The 19,792-nt window shown below is 51.5% G+C and overlaps 1 protein-coding gene across 3 annotated transcripts in view; it reads right to left on the bottom strand.

Annotated features, from left to right (window-relative positions):
* Positions 1-670: 670 nt before the first annotated feature.
* ptch1 (patched 1) overlaps positions 671-19,792 on the bottom strand; it is a 49,206-nt gene continuing 30,084 nt past the window's right edge. Inside the window, exons 16-25 of one of the 3 annotated variants that reach the window (XR_013130532.1) lie at positions 18,317-18,459; positions 15,255-15,438; positions 12,780-13,060; positions 9,531-9,668; positions 9,297-9,439; positions 5,786-5,885; positions 5,097-5,381; positions 4,295-4,868; positions 3,099-3,634; positions 671-3,058 (exon numbers count right to left, since the gene is read on the bottom strand). Coding sequence is in view for 2 of the 3 variants with exons in the window: in XM_077003615.1 (XP_076859730.1) it covers positions 4,296-4,868; positions 5,097-5,381; positions 5,786-5,885; positions 9,297-9,439; positions 9,531-9,668; positions 12,780-13,060; positions 15,255-15,438; positions 18,317-18,459 (1,847 nt within the window). In the remaining variant the exon portion in view is untranslated. Of the gene's footprint in view, positions 3,635-4,294; positions 4,869-5,096; positions 5,382-5,785; positions 5,886-9,296; positions 9,440-9,530; positions 9,669-12,779; positions 13,061-15,254; positions 15,439-18,316; positions 18,460-19,792 lie in introns of all 3 variants that reach the window. The other 2 variants (XM_077003615.1, XM_077003616.1) reach the window with 2 other exon arrangements.

Raw genomic sequence — 19,792 nt, 5'->3', positions numbered from 1 at the left:
GACACGTTCTTCTTACTACCTGCGAAGCCTCCATGTAGAAAATCGCTAAACATTTTGCGCCACCTGTAATGTACTATAACGCATATCACATGAACTGTCAGTGTGCATTGGCTACCTTAGCTAATGCCCTTATTGGGAGTAAAAGGCAATTTCGCAACCCGCAGTCCATTCAGACAGCAAACGAGCGCAGCGTGTCAAAGGGTACAATGGGCAAGCGCGAGCCCCGCGATGGTGGCGCATGAATAATAAACGGCCACCACCCATGCGGGCGAGTTACGAGGGGTCAAGGCGAATCAGCTTCCATCACTACGTTTTCCAAGCCATATGCCCCTTTTCATTACTTAGAGCACACCAGCTGTATTGTAACTACAACCAATTTCCTTGCAGTCTATAAAACTGTCAATCAGAATGGTAGAGGGAGAGGTGCGCGGCGCTTAGGGAAGGCCCGCTCCTAGCGGGAGAAGCCGGCTTTGTCGCCAGATGTCAGCGAGTGGAGAAGCGGGCAAAGTCGCCGGACGTCGCTCCTAGTCTCCGTCTCGCGCAAAACGACACTCACGCGCGTGTGATTTGGTGCGCATGCGCCACTTTCCGTGTTTGCGTGTGTAAAACAGGGAGTTTAAAAACACTGCTGTACTTTTTAACGACAGATTCAATCACAGGTAGCTACTGCTCAGCTTTCACATTCGTTTATTTATAACAAAGAGACAAATAAGTTATAATATTTTTATTTGTTAGAATTCTATCAGTGTTTGAACATTATTATTTAGAGAGCTAGTACATTTTTCTACTTTCATGGCTAGCTTTTCACGAAACCCAAACAGTCTTTTCAGAGTTCATTCAATCTCTTCTATGGTAACACTGTAAAAGGGGAAGAAATTAGCAATGAAAGTGTGCACCTTAATGACTTAATGTCTCTGTTATGTTCTCACAAAAATGGTAGCATTACATATAAACTCTTTAAAAATATACTTCTGTCAAGTAACTTGACAACTACTATGTACACTACAAAAATAAATTTTCATATAAATAAATTATATGGCATACATTTATCTTTGTAACTGAAAAGGACATCCACACCAACCAAGGAAAAAATGGCAGTCTGTAAAAACCACTAATTATTTTCCTTTTAAAATCCTCTAAGAGCTGTGATGAATCTGTAATGTAAATGTTATATACTCTTTTTTCTATTTAACATTAGTAAGCACTTTATACATATCAAAATCCATTAATGTAAGAACACAGAAAACTGTAATAGTGTTTAAGACAGACATAAAAATCCCTGCATTGTTAACAACTGGCATTATGACCATTATTGAACAAAACAATATCTTATAATACAAAAATATAAATATTGCAAAACAAATGTAAAAAATGAACAGAATATAAAATGAATAACAATAGTTGCCAGCCATGATTTTCTCCTATTACTGCCAATGTGACATTTAGGAGAACATGAAACACAGACAGACAGACAGACAGACAGACAGCTCAAACAAGCATTTGACAGAAGGACATAAACCTTGCTGAAGAAAAGAAAAATCGAATGGGAAATTAAAAGACAGACATGTCTGACAGGAGGCCATACTTAGGGAAGTTGAGTTAGAGTAACCAGCAAAAAGTGAACTGCACACACAAATAGCCTCCTCATAGACACAGACATGTGCATGCACACGCACACACACACACACACACACACACACACACATACACACACACAAACACACACACGCGCGCACACACACATACACATACACACACACAAACACCAGACTCAGAGTGAAGTGTGGGCTCCCTGACCCTTGACCCTAGAAGTACTCGTATGCACCATTTGACAGTCGAGGGGGAACTTCCAATTAGTGTCATGGCGTTGTGTTGTGGAGTTTTATGAGGTGAGGTCAGAGGAGAGAGCTGCTCGTGTTAAACCGGGGACCAGTAGTCGCGGCCTATCACTGAGGAGGCGGACGGACCGAACGACAGAATGCGCACGTCTCATTCGCCATTCAGTGGCGAACCCCTTGGCTTTGCCCATCAACGTAGCTTATTGAAACATGTAAAGTGAAGGACATTAGAATGTTGTTAGAGTGGCTACAACTTGACTTGTACCACCAGTACATCGACTTGTACCTTCAATAGTTTATTAAACCATATCGTTAGCTGTAAAAAAAAGGAAATGAACAATAATGCCATTCTGTAATGTAGAGGACGAATGTAAGGACAATGCTACCAAGGCTGACCAGTTTCCACAGTAAACCTAATAACCAACAACAGTACCGATGAAAGTCACAAAAAAGGACTATACTTTAAACTACTCTGTAGATTATAGTGTACCCAGTAATACAGTTATGAACGTCGAGAGCATATGTGAGTTGAGACTAAATGGCCATTTACAGTAAAATAACTCGAGACGAGCTAGAAGAAGAGAGGAAAGTTTGGCCGTGGAGCAGGTACAGCAGAGCCACACGCAAACGCTCTCTACACTTTCTTCATTTCCAAACTCCCACGCATAGCATGGTTCAATGTTAAACCGGCATCGCATATATATATATAATTTTTTCCAACTACCACAGGTTTGTGATAAGCAAATTAACATCTGAATAAAGCATACATTCTACTTCATTACACATAGAACATGCAGACACACACACACACACACACACACACACACACACACACACACACACACACACACACACACACACACACATACACACACACACTGCTCATCCATTTGCAATTCCCACATAGTAACGCTTGAAAAGACCTGATACTGAATTATGAGGTCTGACAATGAAAAGGCTACACAATTACTTACTTGTGTAGGTACTTAAAGTTAATAACAGCTAACATATTCCATAGCCAGAACATGTTAATAAAAGTACTGTTGTTCACTGACTGCATGAATAACCCAAATATATGGCAGTAAAATGGTTTTGCCAAAGGATGGATCTACAAGACCTTGAGTGTTCTTTAGCCCGCATGGATGTGAATGTGTGGGGCATGGAGTGAACTTTTTGAACTTTAATGAAATGTTGGAGTGAAATGTTTGTATACACTCTTGCTACACGCACACACACACACACACACACACACACACACACACACACACACACACACACACACACACACACACACACACACACACCAATGCTCTCATATATGCACAGTAAGTACGCAAGCACGCACACACACTCTCTCATGCACACCAATGCACACACTACATAACACCCAAGAGAACGATTGCATAGAAGTCTACAAGTACATTACACCAACATCTTAAGCAGCAGCGTCTGGATGCTGACAAGTGTGTCTAAGATGGAGCTTCCCCATGGCACAGATACACAGACAATGGACAGTAATCACCAGTCACCACGCGGCCTGATAACGCCCCAGACCGGTACGATCATAGCTACTCTCCATTCTTATTTACACTCGTGTATGCCTTCTTCTTTCGTTCCCCCCCCAACATCCCCAGCCATATATTGGGTGGGCGTTAGGTCTATGCGCCAAGAGAGTGGGCGGGGCAGAGGCGGCACCGTCATGAGAAGCCTCGCCCCCTGTGGCGCTGTGGCTGCTCCCCCCGCCAGGAGGTGGATGTCCCATCTTTGGCCCTTTTTGTGGCTCTGACATTCGGGCTCTGCAGGGAGGAAGAGGGAAATGCAAACACAGTTAACGCTGGAACGCGACTAATGACATGCCAGGACTGCCTTCGCTCTGGGGGTTTGGGGACGGGCTGCAAGTTCACAGTGGATCAACCGAGTCCTGATGACGCCAGGCCCTGCCCACTCTTGTGTGTCTTCCTTGTCTACGACAAATGGCCCACCTCATGAAGAGTCAATTAGTTGACGAGTGGAACCAGATGTCTTACACTGGGGAGAATGAGAACGCACGTCCTCCTCAGGGCCGGGAGTGAGAAGCACTGATCTCCTCTAAACATTAAGTCATGGTTAGGAACCTCTAGGTCTGGACCCGGAGCCACTACTCTGCTGGTGGAGATGGCTGTCAGATCCTGCGTTCAGTCCTTCTGACACCTGAAGCACTTGCTAGTTCACACTGAACATGACTCACTGAAGTTATCCGCATGCGCGTAGGGACAAAATAAGAAATGCTCCCGCAGTGAAGGTGGGACTGGGAATGACAGTTACAGTACTCCCATGGGCATAGTAACTAGTAGTAGAGTAGCATTAGACTGGATACAACCAATGGACACCAATAGTACTGCAATAGTACCACAAGTACAATGTTTGTAACGATAACATGGCAGAAATGCCATTTAAACAGAGCAGAATGAGCTCACCTCAGCTGGAGAGGCTCTTGCGGTTGTCTCTAGGAGAGTCAAACTCTAGATCCTGCAGCTCCATCCCCCCCAGCTTGCAGTCTCCGCCGCGGTGACTCTCGTCAAAGGGCACGTGCGGGTCGGGGAAGTGGGCGTCAGGGTAGCCTTCTTCTGAAGAGCGGTAGCTGTCATTGGAGGCGTAGCAAGGGTAGGCGGGGCTCTGGCCTGGATGGACGGCCACTGTCACGGAGGCTGAGGCCGTCACCGTGGTGATGGGCTGGCAGTAGGTGGGGCCCGGGGCGGGGTTGGTGGGGTGGGGGTAGGGGTTGTGGGGGCGGGGCCGGCGCCCCGCCGAACGTTCTCTGGGGGCAGGGCCGAAATGGCCGCCCACGTTGTTGGCGGTTTCGAAAGCGTCTGTGCGCGGCCTCTGAGGAGGGGGCGGGGCGGCGTTCGCCTCCTCCCTCCTGGGGTCCCTGCTGCCATGTCGGTGGGAAGCCTGAGGTCCTACATCCTGAGATGGAGGAGGAGGATGGGTGGGGCGATGAGGATGAGGATGATGATGATGCTGCTGCTGCCTGAAGTCTGTGGGCCCCGCCTGAGGAACATACAAAATGTTACACACGTGAGATTTGAAACAGAGGTGCCATCTGCAGCTTGAACTTAACTTAACTTAACTTAAGCATTATCATGCTAAAGAACAAAACAACATCCTGTGGTATTTTTTAAGACAAGCTACAATCAAAAAGGAGCTTTTTTAATTTTGTTGATTCATATTCCTGATCAGATTACATATGATTGTTCAGTTTTGCCCTCCTCCTCTTACCGAGTACGGAGGTAACATGGGCGGGGCTGCGTGGCGGCCGCCGAGCCCCGCCCCCGTGGAGATGCGCACCTCTTCAGGCCGAGTGGCCCGCTCCCTGCTGGCCACCAGGTTGCCGTGCTGGACCTCCTGGCTGAGGCCCGACGTGCTGGAGTTGGAGCTGTACTCGGAGTCCGAGGAGTCGGAGGCGGCGCCGGTGTGGTTGGGCCGCATGGTGAAGTGCACCACCGGTGGGAAGGACTCGGGGGACGGCGTGGGCAGCCGGCTACGCCCATCCACAGGAGACACCTGAGGACACGTGGGCGCCAAAAAAAGAGACTCACGTTTAAAAGCTGAAGACACGTGGGCACCAAAAACATTTTTCGCTTTTATTTCCAAACAGTCTAGCCTTACGGTCAAAGGATACGTGAAGACGGCCGTGGCAAAACAACACGGGGACAAGTGGAAGACACGTGGACAGCAGTCCCAGCGTCACTCCAGCAGATACGAGAGAGCCGAGGGGTCCTTCAGTCTGGGTGTGTGTGTGTGTGTGTGTGTGTGTGTGTGTGTGTGTGTGTGTGTGTGTGTTATGGGCAGATTTGGGCCAGGCACGCAGACTCCCCAGACAGAGCTTCTAGCTCTGCATAGCTGCGTCCGTGGTATGTGAGGGATGGTGGCGGTGGCGGAAAACTCAAGAGATGCGATCCTCTTACCTCGGGATAAGGGCCGCAGTAGGAGAGCAGGACGGGCAGCAGGACCAGGCCATTCAGGACCCCCAGCACAGTCAGGATGGCTAGCACAGCAAAGAAGTATCTGCCAACACACACAAACACATGCACGCTTAGCATTGGACGAGAAGGAAGTCAGTCGAATAAACCCTTGATCGCTGCCTTGTGATATTAGCTGGTCCCCTAAACAAACAGCCAAATAACTTGGGATTAATGCAAGGAAACAACTTTACAAAACGCACACCTGAACGCCTGCCCCGTGCGCACATATACAGGAAGAATTCATTAAGTTCTAAAACCAGTTTTACCTTGTGCCAGACAAAGTCTCCAAAGAGGGTCTTTTAGAGAACAGCACAGAAAAGCTGGAGACATAATTAGTTGGTTAATTCAAAGGCATGGAAAAAAAAAGGGGGGGGGGGGTTCTTTTCCCCCTTTTTTTGAAGGGTGAGCAGAGTACAAGCAAACATGGACTAAAGCAAAGCAGGAGGAATGTGGAGAAGGGGGCTTGGGTGGGAGGAGAGGAGAGATGAATCACAAAGGGACAGGGGCCTCTCTCCCTTGCTCTTAAAAAAGGAAAGAAAGAGAGAGAAGGAGAGAAAGAAGGAAAGACAGGAAGGAGAGGAAGGAAGAAAAAGAAAGAAAGCAAGCAGAAGAAAACAAATGAAGTGAAGGGTATAGAATTTAAACAATTTAGTCTAGAAGAGGGGAGAAAAAAAAACTTCAGGGCCCTCTAGCAAGGCCTCAAACTCTCTCCCTCTCCATCTCTCCCTCTCTCTCTATCTCTCCCTCTCTCTCATTCTCTTTAAGCCTCTGTGAAATTTCCCTGCCTTTCACAATCCCTTGGTCTAATTAAATCTCTAGAGTATCAGGTAAGACCCCACAATCTCCCTGATAAATCCCTCTCTTCTCCTCTCTTCTCCTCTCCTCTTCTCTCGTCTCCTCCTCTCCCCTCCTCTCCTCCATTATGGCTACCTTCGCCTACCTCTGCTAGGCCGTCAATGCATCTGTGCAAATTACAGGAGCTCAAGTTGCAGCTGCCATCTTTTCCCTCATTAAAGAAACACAGGGACCCAAGAGAGGTATTTTTGAAAGGATCTTTGAGGAGGCTTCACGAGGCTTCACGGTGCTACCTCTCCTGCTCCAGTACTCAGGATGGGCACAGTGGACCCGCTCCCTCCAAAGCAAACCGCTAGAAACGGGAGGAACCAGGCCAGACACACCGGCAGGCGTCGGCGAGGGAGCGAGTGTTTAAAACATTTTCACAAGCGTGAGCGTGCATTTATGCTACGTGTGTGTGTGTGTGTATGTGTGTGTGTGTGTATCTTGCCAGCTGGTATGCTGCACAGCTGGGCCTCAGGGCGATCTCAGGGCCAGATTTCTGACCTAGGCAGTTTGCTGGCTATCCGGCCCTCGGCCTCCTGACGACGGCCAGTCTGCGGAGCCTCCAGGCCCTGCGGCCCGTGGGTGTTCCTGTCAGTGAGGTTACTCTCATTTCTAGCTCTACTGGAGATTTTGCAAGCCTTGGTTCGGTTTCAAGGGCAGCGGCGCTATGTACCCAAACAGACGCCACGCATTCAGGGTTAGACGCTACTCCGTCGAAGAAAAAAAAACATCTTAAAAGTCCTACACACGTTCGGAGCCTTTCTGTGAGCCGGCCAGAAAGTCCGTTGGCGGCCCCTGAGTGTGCGGGTGGCCGAGGAGTGATTTACACCGGTGTGGGATTTTTCCACAGACGAGCACGGCTCCCAGAGACAGAGGCGAGCGACAAAGGCCGTTTATGTGGGGCAGTGCCGGGTCCTCCCGGGCCAGGCCGCCACGTCCCAGAGCCGCGGGTTTCGGGCGGGCACCCGGGAGCCACGTCTCCCCAGCGGAACGGTGAACGAGCACATACCTCGCAGAGCTGCACGTCTGGACTGTTTGCACTCAAAACATTCGCAGCCCTGACAGGGGAAAGGCAGGGAAACATTTATTTCTGCAAGGCTAGAAAAATATAGCCTGGGTCTTTTTTTCTCCTTTGTTTTTTTCTTATCGTCAGGGGGAGGGGGCTGTGTGTACATTTGTGCTTGTGTGTGTGTGTGTGTGTGTGTGAAGGGGGGGGGGTGTTTAAAGAAAAAACAGTGGTTATGTTTCAATGAGAGCTTGCAAGAGTGACTCAGGCCCAATGTGGAGAGAGGTGAAGAGAGAGGATGTGTGTGTTTGTGAGTGTGTGTGTTTGTGTGTGCTTGTGTGTGTGTATGTACACTACTTTAGATCCAGAGAGATTTGAGACTGGAAGGCTTTACAAAGCCTCTCCAAAGGGAACGAACTACTGCAGCAGTCACTATGGCCTGCCTAATAACACCGGTGCCTCTTACTCCACACCACTTTATACCTGACCAGATTAGGCCAGTCCAGGTTACATCACACTACATTCCACCAGATTAGGCCAGTCCAGGTTACATCACACTACATTCCACCAGATTAGGCCAGTCCAGGTTACATCACACTACATTCCACCAGATTAGGCCAGTCCAGGTTACATCACACTACATTCCACCAGATTAGGCCAGTCCAGGTTACATCACACTACATTCCACCAGATTAGGCCAGTCCAGGTTACATCACACTACATTCCACCAGATTAGGCCAGTCCAGGTTACATCACACTACATTCCACCAGATTAGGCCAGTCCAGGTTACATCACACTACATTCCACCAGATTAGGCCAGTCCAGGTTACATCACACTACATTCCACCAGATTAGGCCAGTCCAGGTTACATCACACTACATTCCACCAGATTAGGCCAGTCCAGGTTACATCACACTACATTCCACCAGATTGCATCCACTACTTCTGCTTCAGACTTTAGTGCCAGCAACAGGCCTGCTTGTAGATTCAACAAGTCTTACAGAGGAAATTAGGTTTTAGTTTTTTTTTTGTTTAAGAAAGAGTGAAGTAATATGGCAAATTAACATAACAGAACTTTTCCAAGCTTGCCAAACCCCTGTGGATCACTTTCCGTTTAACATCCAGTCCATCACCTGATTTAAATTCATTCACTTCCTGTTAAATGGCACAGGTGTCTCCATTCAGAGCACTTTTCCATTCTGAGCAAGACAATGACAAAAACAATAGAAATTCCACAACAAGATCTATGGTTCCAAAAGGCGAAAACACACGCACACGCACACGCACACACGCACACACACACACGCACACACACACACGCACACACACACACACACACACACACCACACACACACACACACACACACACACACACACACAGTGAGTCATACAAGGGAACCCCGAGGGTTTACGTGTCAGCTATGAGTGATTAGGAAAGTTGAGCACTAGGTAACATTTTGGAAAGAATTATTCAATAGATAAATTGATTAGTAACTAACGATGAACATTATTTTGAAACGTTTCAGCGGTTAAGAGAAGGTCAAAAGGACAGAAGGCACTCCTAGAGGGGGTGGAGGGGCTGTGGAGTGGACGCTCCACCCGTACCTCACTATGAAGTCGAACTCAGAGCCGGCCAGCATCAGCACGCCCAGCAGGGTGGAGAAGGCTCCGTCCAGCACAGGGGCAAACATGTGCTCCAGGGCCAGCACGGCCCGTCTGCTCCGGTCCCCGATGGCGGTGAGGAAGGCCTGCGGGCGGAGGCGGCAACGGCCGTTAGATGGCGGCGTCCAGAGGCGGGACGAGCGCTAGATGTGCGGGGCGGAGCGGGCGAGGACTCACCAGAGCCACGTGGACGGTGAACTCCACGCCGATGCCCACGGAGGCGATGAGGATGACCACGGGCACGGCGCTCAGCTTGATGCCGATCAGGCCCATCATGCCGAACAGCTCCACCGTCATCAGGGCCAGAACCAGCACCTGCAGAGGCACAGTGGGGGGGGACGAAGGTGACGCACCGCTTCTTTGTGTCGGCTGGTTCAGGTCTCACTGGCAAAACGGGCCGCGGTGTGCGTGTTTGCGAACGCAGGCCATAAATTGACATTTCTCTTTTCTCGCCTGCGGGATCGTCTCAACCATGTAGGGGATGAGGAGAGGGCTCTGGAATTCTGGGAAATTTCTCTTGGAATGTAGGCCTGGGTCAGTGTGGAGCTTAAAATTGCGGCTCGATTGAGGAGAGTGGATGCTGTAATCAGCTGATGGGTCTTGGGTTACCAGGGGGCCCTCCTGCCTTTGAAGATGGGGGGAGGTGGGGGTGAGCAAGGGGGAGAGAGAGGGGGATGCTGGGGTTGGGGGTGGGAGGACCGGGGCAGAAAGAGTTCACAAACAGGACAGTATTGGGGGCATGGTCAGTGGGTGGGGGGTGGGGGGATATATGGTGGGCATAAGTGGGAGAGCAGGGATAGGGGGGATATAGAGGGAGCATGGGTGAGTGGGTCAGGTTAGGGGGTATATAGAGGGAGCATGGGTGAGTGGGTGGGGTTAGGGGGGATATATAGGGAGCATGGGTGAGTGGGTCAGGTTAGGGGGTATATAGAGGGAGCATGGGTGAGTGGGTCAGGTTAGGGGGTATATAGAGGGAGCATGGGTGAGTGGGTGGGGTTAGGGGGGATATAGAGGGAGCATGGGTGAGTGGGTGGGGTTAGGGGGGATATAGAGGGAGCATGGGTGAGTGGGTCAGGTTAGGGGGTATATAGAGGGAGCATGGGTGAGTGGGTCAGGTTAGGGGGTATATAGAGGGAGCATGGGTGAGTGGGTCAGGTTAGGGGGTATATAGAGGGAGCATGGGTGAGTGGGTGGGGTTAGGGGGTATATAGAGGGAGCATGGGTGAGTGGGTCAGGTTAGGGGGTATATAGAGGGAGCATGGGTGAGTGGGTCAGGTTAGGGGGTATATAGAGGGAGCATGGGTGAGTGGGTGGGGTTAGGGGGGATATAGAGGGAGCATGGGTGAGTGGGTGGGGTTAGGGGGGATATAGAGGGAGCATGGGTGAGTGGGTCAGGTTAGGGGGGGATATATAGGGAGCATGGGTGAGTGGGTCAGGTTAGGGGGTATATAGAGGGAGCATGGGTGAGTGGGTCAGGTTAGGGGGTATATAGAGGGAGCATGGGTGAGTGTGTGGGGTTAGGGGGGATATAGAGGGAGCATGGGTGAGTGGGTGGGGTTAGGGGGGATATAGAGGGAGCATGGGTGAGTGGGTGGGGTTAGGGGGGATATATAGGGAGCATGGGTGAGTGTGTGGGGTTAGGGGGGATATATAGGGAGCATGGGTGAGTGGGTGGAGTTAGGGGGTAAATAGACGGAGCATGGGTGAGTGTGTGGGGTTAGGGGGGATATATAGGGAGCATGGGTGAGTGGGTGGAGTTAGGGGGTAAATAGACGGAGCATGGGTGAGTGGGTGGGGTTAGGGGGGATATATAGGGAGCATGGGTGAGTGTGTGGGGTTAGGGGGGATATATAGGGAGCATGGGTGAGTGTGTGGGGTTAGGGGGTAAATAGACGGAGCATGGGTGAGTGGGTGGGGTTAGGGGGTAAATAGACGGAGCATGGGTGAGTGGGTGGGGTTAGGGGGTAAACAGACGGAGCATGGGTGAGTGGGTGGGGTTAGGGGGGATATATAGGGAGTATGGGTGAGTGGGTGGGGTTAGGGGGTAAATAGAGGGAGCATGGGTGAGTGGGTGGAGTTAGGGGGTAAATAGACGGAGCATGGGTGAGTGGGTGGAGTTAGGGGGTAAATAGACGGAGCATGGGTGAGTGGGTGGGGTTAGGGGGGATATATAGGGAGCATGGGTGAGTGGGTGGGGTTAGGGGGGATATATAGGGAGCATGGGTGAGTGGGTGGGGTTAGGGGGGATATATAGGGAGCATGGGTGAGTGGGTGGGGTTAGGGGGGATATATAGGGAGTATGGGTGAGTGGGTGGGGTTAGGGGGTAAATAGAGGGAGCATGGGTGAGTGGGTGGAGTTAGGGGGTAAATAGACGGAGCATGGGTGAGTGGGTGGGGTTAGGGGGTAAATAGACGGAGCATGGGTGAGTGGGTGGGGTTAGGGAGGATATATAGGGAGTATGGGTGAGTGGGTGGGGTTAGGGGGGATATATAGGGAGCATGGGTGAGTGGGTGGGGTTAGGGGGTAAATAGACGGAGCATGGGTGAGTGGGTGGGGTTAGGGGGGATATATAGGGAGCATGGGTGAGTGTGTGGGGTTAGGGGGGATATATAGGGAGCATGGGTGAGTGGGTGGGGTTAGGGAGGCAGTAAAATTGGAAGCAGCACTGTAACTTCTGTCTGTCAAAGAGGGAGGGGGGTATGGAGTGATGTGGTACACTTAACCCCACCCACATCACCCCCAAGGGTAAATGCACACATGTGTAGATAGAGAGCTAGGGTCTATTTTGTGCACAGGGCGGTTGTGGTTGCTGTGGTAACCCCCTCTGTCCCTCAATCATTTATTTTAGTGAAATGCTCTGAAAAGCTCCACGTAGACTAAACAGGCTGGGCCTGACAGTGTAAGATAAACACAGAGAGGCAGGCTGGAAAAACACTGGTTCTGTTGGGCCAGGCCTGCCCCCCTCTACCCTCCCCCCTCCCTGCCTTATAAACCCGTTTTAATTACTCCCAAACTTTCATTCATGACATTTCCTCACAGAAGAGCGATGAGGAAACAGATAAGAAAAGGACACATTTGGTCCATTTCAGTAACAAAAAAAAAACCAACTCCATAAAGCTGCACTTATGTTCATGGTCTTCTGTGGAGCTTCAGCAGACCGTCACCACATGTACAACTCAATCTGTTAAAGAAAATCCATGAAAAGAGTCTGTGTCGCTGACTACAAGCAATCAGTGTAGATGTAACAGAACAGTGTAAAGACGTAGCAGAGCAGGGTAAAGCCGTGTAAACCCTGTAAAGATCTGTGTAAAGATGTGAATGTTAAAAGTGTAAAAATCTCCAGTTGAAAACAGGAAGTGTCTAGCAGAGCAGGGGTATGAAGAGAGCTTTGGGGGGTGGAACTTGCGCTGCGGGGAGCTACTCACGATGATGCCGGCCGTCCAGGGGTTGAGCAGGAAGACGGCGCACACCAGGAAGGTGCAGGCCAGCACCACGCTGATGAAGAGGAGCAGCCAGTGCCGAAGGCCCACGTACTGCTCCCAGAAGTGGAACGGGTAGCCGTTGGGGTAGCTGGCCACGCCCCTGCGGCTGTAGTCGCTGCAGATGGCGCGCACGCTCTCGATGGCCTCCACGAAGTGGGCCGTCTCGCGCAGCCCGTTGAGGTAGAAGGGGAACTGGGCGTATTCGATGGGCTCCGCGGCGGGAACTGGACCACGGGGGAGATAAAATTGTTACAAACTAACGAAACAGAACGACATAGACAGCAATTCTTTCTCGTTCCTACTGTAACTGTAGTAAAAAGACGACCTCAACCTCTAAAATGTTTCCCTCCCTGGAAGGTAATGCATCAGATTAAGAAACTGGCCCTCTGCAATGCTGTAACAGAGCCACAACTCCCTCCTACCTGTACTTCCTGGTCCGCTGTACATGACGGCGTTTTTAACCCGATCACTTCCTCCCCGCCTTGAGCAGAGAAGGGAGGCCAAATTACCAGCTATCAACTCCCGACATGCGGCTAACTGTCAGCACTGACACTGATCGGTTGTAATTACGCTGTCAAAAATCCGCCACCCCCCACCGACTCATCGGCGGTGGCGCTGGGAAAGCCGTCTGTCACACCGAACAACGCCGCTGGCCACGTCTTACTGCGGCAGGACGTGACCTAACACGCCCTCGCACACATCCTTAGCAGAATGAACGCTTATTCTTTGACTAGTGGCCAAGTTAGGACCCCTCTTGCAAGGTCTGGGGGGTGTGTGTGTGTGTGTGTAGGGGGGGGGGGGGGGGGGGTTGGTTCAGCGTCTCTACAGACGCTCAGGACGATGGCTTGCCGCCCCAAATCCTCTCCCCAGCTGGGCTTTCATCAGTCTCCCCACCGATGAGTCATCGCCGCTACTGCCCGACCTGGATAAGTGGCGGTCTTAAAACCACAAATAAAATCGCAAGAATGTAACCCGGAATGCCTGCTTCTGGAGTTAGGGATGTGTGTGTGTGTGTGTGTGTGTGTGTGTGTGTGTGTGTGTGTGTGTGTGAGTGGGCTCCGGGCAGGGCCATGTGAGCTCCATTCACTGAAACATGGTTTTGCCCCCATTATAATCTCCACTATAAATTTTCCATTAAGACGGCAGTTGGATAGGAGCCAGCCACGCTATGGGGGCTTGGACGTGGAGAAGTCGTCTCGCCTTGTTATCCAATCATGTACTCCTACACCCCCTGCATGCAGGCCACCCGCTAGCCACAGCCACACTCAGCCAATCATGATCCTGCAAGACCTCCTCCAAACTCCTAGGAGTTGGGGGGTTATCTCCCAGCACCTCCATCAGTACTCCCAGCACCTCCATCAGTACTCCCAGTACTTCCAATTATAGAAATTCTACTAAATATTCTAATAGGATTACGGAACTGCAGCTTAACTCTTAACTAGCTTAACTAGCAAACTGACACCAGTTATGAAATCTAAATACTGCAGCCTATATTTCTCTACATGCAGTCTGTATCTCAATACTGCAGCCTGTATCTCTATACTGCAGCCGGTATCTCTATACTGCAGTCTGTATCTCAATACTGCAGCCGGTATCTCAATACTGCAGTCTGTATCTCAATACTGCAGCCGGTATCTCAATACTGCAGTCTGTATCTCAATACTGCAGCCTGTATCTCAATACTGCAGCCTGTATCTCTATACTGCAGCCTGTATATACTGCAGTCTGTATCTCTATACTGCAGCTGGTATCTCAATACTGCAGTCTGTATCTCAATACTGCAGCCTGTATCTCAATACTGCAGTCTGTATCTCAATACTGCAATCTGTATCTCAATACTGCAGCCTGTATCTCAATACTGCAGTCTGTATCTCAATACTGCAGTCTGTATCTCAATACTGCAGTCTATATCTCTATACTGCAGCCTGTATCTCTATACTGCAGTCTGTATCTCTATACTGCAGCCTGTATCTCAATACTGCAGTCTGTATCTCAATACTGCAGCCTGTATCTCTATATGTATCTCTATACTGCAGCCTGTATCTCAATACTGCAGTCTGTATCTCTATATGTATCTCTATACTGCAGCCTGTATCTCAATACTGCAGTCTGTATCTCTATATGTATCTCTATACTGCAGCCTGTATCTCAATACTGCAGTCTGTATCTCTATATGTATCTCTATACTGCAGCTGGTATCTCAATACTGCAGTCTGTATCTCTATATGTATCTCTATACTGCAGCCGGTATCTCAATACTGCAGTCTGTATCTCAATACTGCAGTCTGTATCTCAATACTGCAGTCTGTATCTCTATACTGCAGCCGGTATCTCAATACTGCAGTCTGTATCTCTATACTGCAGTCTGTATCTCTATACTGCAGCCGGTATCTCTATACTGAACGGGGCGGCACTCACTGGTGAGCCTGCTGATGGGGATGGAGTCGGTGCGGTCGTGGATCCACTCGGGCGGGTGTGGGCGGATGCTGGCCTGAGAGGCGGCGTAGGCCACCGGGTCGTTGCTGACCCAGGCGGTCAGGTAGATGTAGAAGGCACTGGGGTTGATGATCCCGTCGGCGTCCACCAGCTGGTGCGTGGTAAGCTGCAGAGAGTGGCAGGGATGGGAGAGAAAGGTGAGAAAACGCCATGACAGAACGGGAAAGAAATGACCGCCATCTTGGAGTCAGGTCTCCCAGGAAGGGATCAACCCTAGACTGGATCCAATTTGGCAATGCCAATTGGGGAATCTCCATTTGAGATTAGTTTTAGTCTGTAGGCTTAATCTGGATCTGAGGAAGTAGAACCATAGGAAGTGGTTCAAAAGTCAGAGTTGACAGCTCAAAATGCCTGATGTTTAACTAAATGTGCAACACATTCATTGTCATGTTCTGTAGGTGGAGGAAGAGCATTAGTGCTGCTTTAATACTCCACCTAACACACACACACACACACACACACACACACACACACACACACACACACACACACACACACACACACACACACACACACACACACACACACACACACACACACACACACACACACACACACACACACACACACAAGAGGCCTGAGTGAGCTACCTGCTGGGAAGGTAAAATCATTATAGTATGTTCCTCTGTGCCATACACACTTCTCAGGACAATAAATCCAGTCTCTCAGTCAGGAGGAGTATGTGTGTGTGTGTGTGTGTGTGTGCGCGCACGCGCGTGTGTGTATGTATGCGGCGGGTGGGGGAGTCAAAAGAGAGGGGGGGGAGGGAGAGGGGGAGAAATTGCTTGAGTTAGCGTAACAATAAAAAAATTGGCCAGAGTCCCCTGGGCACGCCTGTGTGTAGTTAACCTCGCTGTTAACACAGGAGGGAAATGCCACCCAGCAAATGGAGGGGAGCTATAAAAATAACACAACATCTGTACAAATGCTGCTAACGCATGCATCTCCTGACCCCTATGGATACCCAGAATGCCCGGCGCCACCGCACGTTCCTGCCCCAGGGATGAAAAAGGCGGCTCTCGGTAGCCGTAGTAAAACGGATTCAGACGTTTAAAAAGGGATTAGATACCAAAATTACTTCACCGTGTTTTTAGGGCAGATATCGGTAATAAAACAGCTATCCTAAGAGTAAACGATACAAGAACAATCCCTTCTGGGTAAAATCTGAACAGAACTGAAGGGAAAAAAAAAAGAAAAAAAAAAAAAGCAATGGTCGTCATAAATAAAAATAAAAGATGGATTCATGCTTTCATTATGAAGATGGATGATGGAGAAGCTGTGGCCCAGACACACACACGCGGACAGATAGAGCACCAGCGCTCGGCCCACTCAGTGAGGCCATAGCAGCAGCTGGGAGAGGAGCAGGGGGGGGGGGGTTGGATTCCAGAGGTCTGGATCGAATTAAGCAGCAGGACAGGCAACAACCGTATGTCTTCAAGCTGTCGTGGGGAGGCCGAGGCCTGCCGCCGCCCCCTCTCCCCTCACGCACGCAGGAAATGACATCACGAGGGCCGCACACCGACACAGGCCGCTTCCCCTCGCTTGCCGCCAACCTGCCCCGCCCCCGCCATCCCACAAGCACGCCCCCTTCTTAGACCGCTCTCGAAAAACAAGGGAAGCAATATTGGATTCTTCCTGCGTGTGATTCATGGAGGGGTCGGCTTGCAGAAGAGAGAGCGCACGTGCGCCGTGTGCTTGACAACCCCCACCCCCCAGGCCTCACCCCCACCCCCCCAGGCTTCAACCCCCACCCCCCAGGCCTCAACCCCCACACCCCCCCAGGCCTCACCCCCCACCCCCCAGGCCTCACCCCCACACCCCCCCAGGCCTCAACCCCCACCCCCCAGGCCTCACCCCCACCCCCCAGGCCTCACCCCCACCCCCCAGGCCCTCCGCCATGGCAGGCCATCCGGACGTCTCCTATTTACATTTCCCTCACGCCTGCTATTCCATGCCGAGCGGTAACTGGAAGCATTACAAATGTGTTAACCTGTCATATTTAATGCCTCTGTGTACACCCCTGTATGTGTGTGTGTGTGTGTGTGAGAGAGAGAGAGAGAGTGCATGTGTGTCCAGAAGGGGGAGTGTCTGAGGTGTGTTTGTGTGTACGCACAGGGAAGCATCAGATGTGAGTGACTGCAAATGCAATTCCAATCAAGAGTGTGTGTACTCATATAAGTGTGTGTGTGTGTGTGTGTGTAGAAGAGGGCGTGACTGAGGTGTGTGTGTGTCAGGAAGGTTCACCAGGTCCTGCACGCTGTGCTTTAGGTCTGTTCTAGGTGAAGGGGACAGCCTAAATGAAGGACTAACTGCTTTCTCAGAGGCGAGTTGTAGGCCCATGGAGGGCCTTAAATTCCTGCGCTTGGTAAAGCAATCAGTGCGAAAGGCAGAGAGAGGGAATGAGACAGAGAGATCGAGGGAGAGGGAAAGAGAAAGATGGGATACAAGTGAGAGAAATGAAATAGAAAGGAGAGAGAGAGAGAGAGAGGCAGACACAGAGAGATGTGTGTCGATAAGCCAGGTCTGGTTCAGATGTGTGCTCAGCAGTATCTAAACTGTTACAATGCAGACAACTGATCCCCAGTCCACACGGAGCAAACAGGACTGGTGTGGCCCAATCGCTTCCCCTGCAGGCACCGTAAGTCCCGCAGCGGGTCCATCCCACCGTGACGTATGTGAGATGCTCCGGGCAGCGTTGAGGCCTGTTAGGCTCGTCTGCACACACACTATGGGGCTGCCCCCCCCCACATCGAGCAGCACGCCGTCCCATAAAGGCAGATATATAGGGGCTTCACATTCTCTCTAAGGCTCAGTGGGGAGACGCACTTTCATGTTGTCAGCGCCTCTTTCAGGAAAAACGACGCGAAGTGACTTAAAGAGCCGCGGACGGGTGTCGCCTTTCAAACTTTGCGGGTCCACTGTTGCAGGGGGAAGGGGAGGGGCTATGGCGAAGTGGCTGGGCTGTGGTTGGCCAGCTTGCTCACCAGGTTGAGGTTGATTGGCTTGTCTGTGCGGCCGGTCTGAACCAGGAGCTTGTAGGCCAGGACTCCATCGTCAGAGCCATTCTTGTAGTTCCCCTGAGTGATCCTGCCTGCCTTCCAGTCCTTATCAAAGGCCTCCTGCAGCCCTGCACACACACACACACACACACACACACACACACACACACACACACACACACACACACACACACATAACATTACTTCATGAGCAGAAACCCAAAACCCAAAACATGGAACCTTCCCAAGGGCGGTGAAGAACATGAAGAGTGTGGTTCTAAGTCTCAGCACCTTGGCAGGTGGAGGTGGATGGGGTCCCGTAGGCTGGGAGTCTCAGCCAGTGGCACAGGTCCAGTCAGGTCCACCCACAGACCCGGCCACACTGCTCTCTTTAAATCTCTCTCTCTTTCTCTCCCTGGCTGTCTCTATTCCTCTCTCCTGTCCTTCCATGGTTCTCTCTCTCTTTCTCTCTCTCTTTCTGAGGCTTTGTTGTCTCTCGCCCTTGCTGGTGCGCCATTTCAAACCACAACATTGAAGTCCTCTCCGCCCTCTCTGGTCTCTTGAGCAGCGATTCGCCACACGCACACACATCCACGCACCCACACCCACACCCACCCACACCCACACCCACACACACACACACCCACCCACACCCACACCCACACACACCCACACCCACACCCATACCCACACCCACACACACCCACACCCACCCACACTCATACGCACACGATGCCCATGAGTGGAGGGGTGGAGGAGCGCAGGCGTGAGTGGAGGGGTGGAGGAGCGCAGGCGTGAGTGGGGGGGTGGAGGAGCGCAGGCGTGAGTGGGGGGGTGGAGGAGCACAGGCGTGAGTGGGGGGGTGGAGGAGCACAGGTGTGAGTGGAGGGGTGGAGGAGCACAGGTGTGAGTGGGGGGGTGGAGGAGCACGGGCGTGAGTGGAGGGGTGGAGGAGCACGGGCGTGAGTGGGGGGGTGGAGGAGCACAGGCGTGAGTGGAGGGGTGGAGGAGCACAGGCGTGAGTGGGGGGGTGGAGGAGCACAGGTGTGAGGGTGGAGGAGCACAGGCGTGAGTGGGGGGGTGGAGGAGCATAGGCGTGAGTGGAGGGTTGGAGGAGCACAGGCGTGAGTGGAGGGGTGGAGGAGCGCGGGTGTGAGTGGGGGGGTGGAGGAGCACAGGCGTGAGTGGAGGGGTGGAGGAGCACAGGTGTGAGTGGGGGGGTGGAGGAGCACAGGCGTGAGTGGAGGGTTGGAGGAGCACGGGCGTGAGTGGGGGGGTGGAGGAGCACGGGTTAGAGTGGGGGGGTGGAGGAGCACAGGCGTGAGTGGGGGGGGGGGGTGGAGGAGCACAGGCGTGAGTGGGGGGTGGAGGAGCACAGGCCTGAGTGGGGGGGTGGAGGAGCACAGGCGTGAGTGGGGGGGTGGAGGAGCACAGGCGTGAGTGGGGGGGGGGGGGGGGGTG

This window comes from Brachyhypopomus gauderio, chromosome 4, assembly GCF_052324685.1.
Source record: "Brachyhypopomus gauderio isolate BG-103 chromosome 4, BGAUD_0.2, whole genome shotgun sequence".
Taxonomy (NCBI): domain Eukaryota; kingdom Metazoa; phylum Chordata; class Actinopteri; order Gymnotiformes; family Hypopomidae; genus Brachyhypopomus; species Brachyhypopomus gauderio.
The sequence above is the reverse complement of the archived record's forward strand: the minus strand, read 5'-3'. Positions and strand labels throughout refer to the sequence as shown.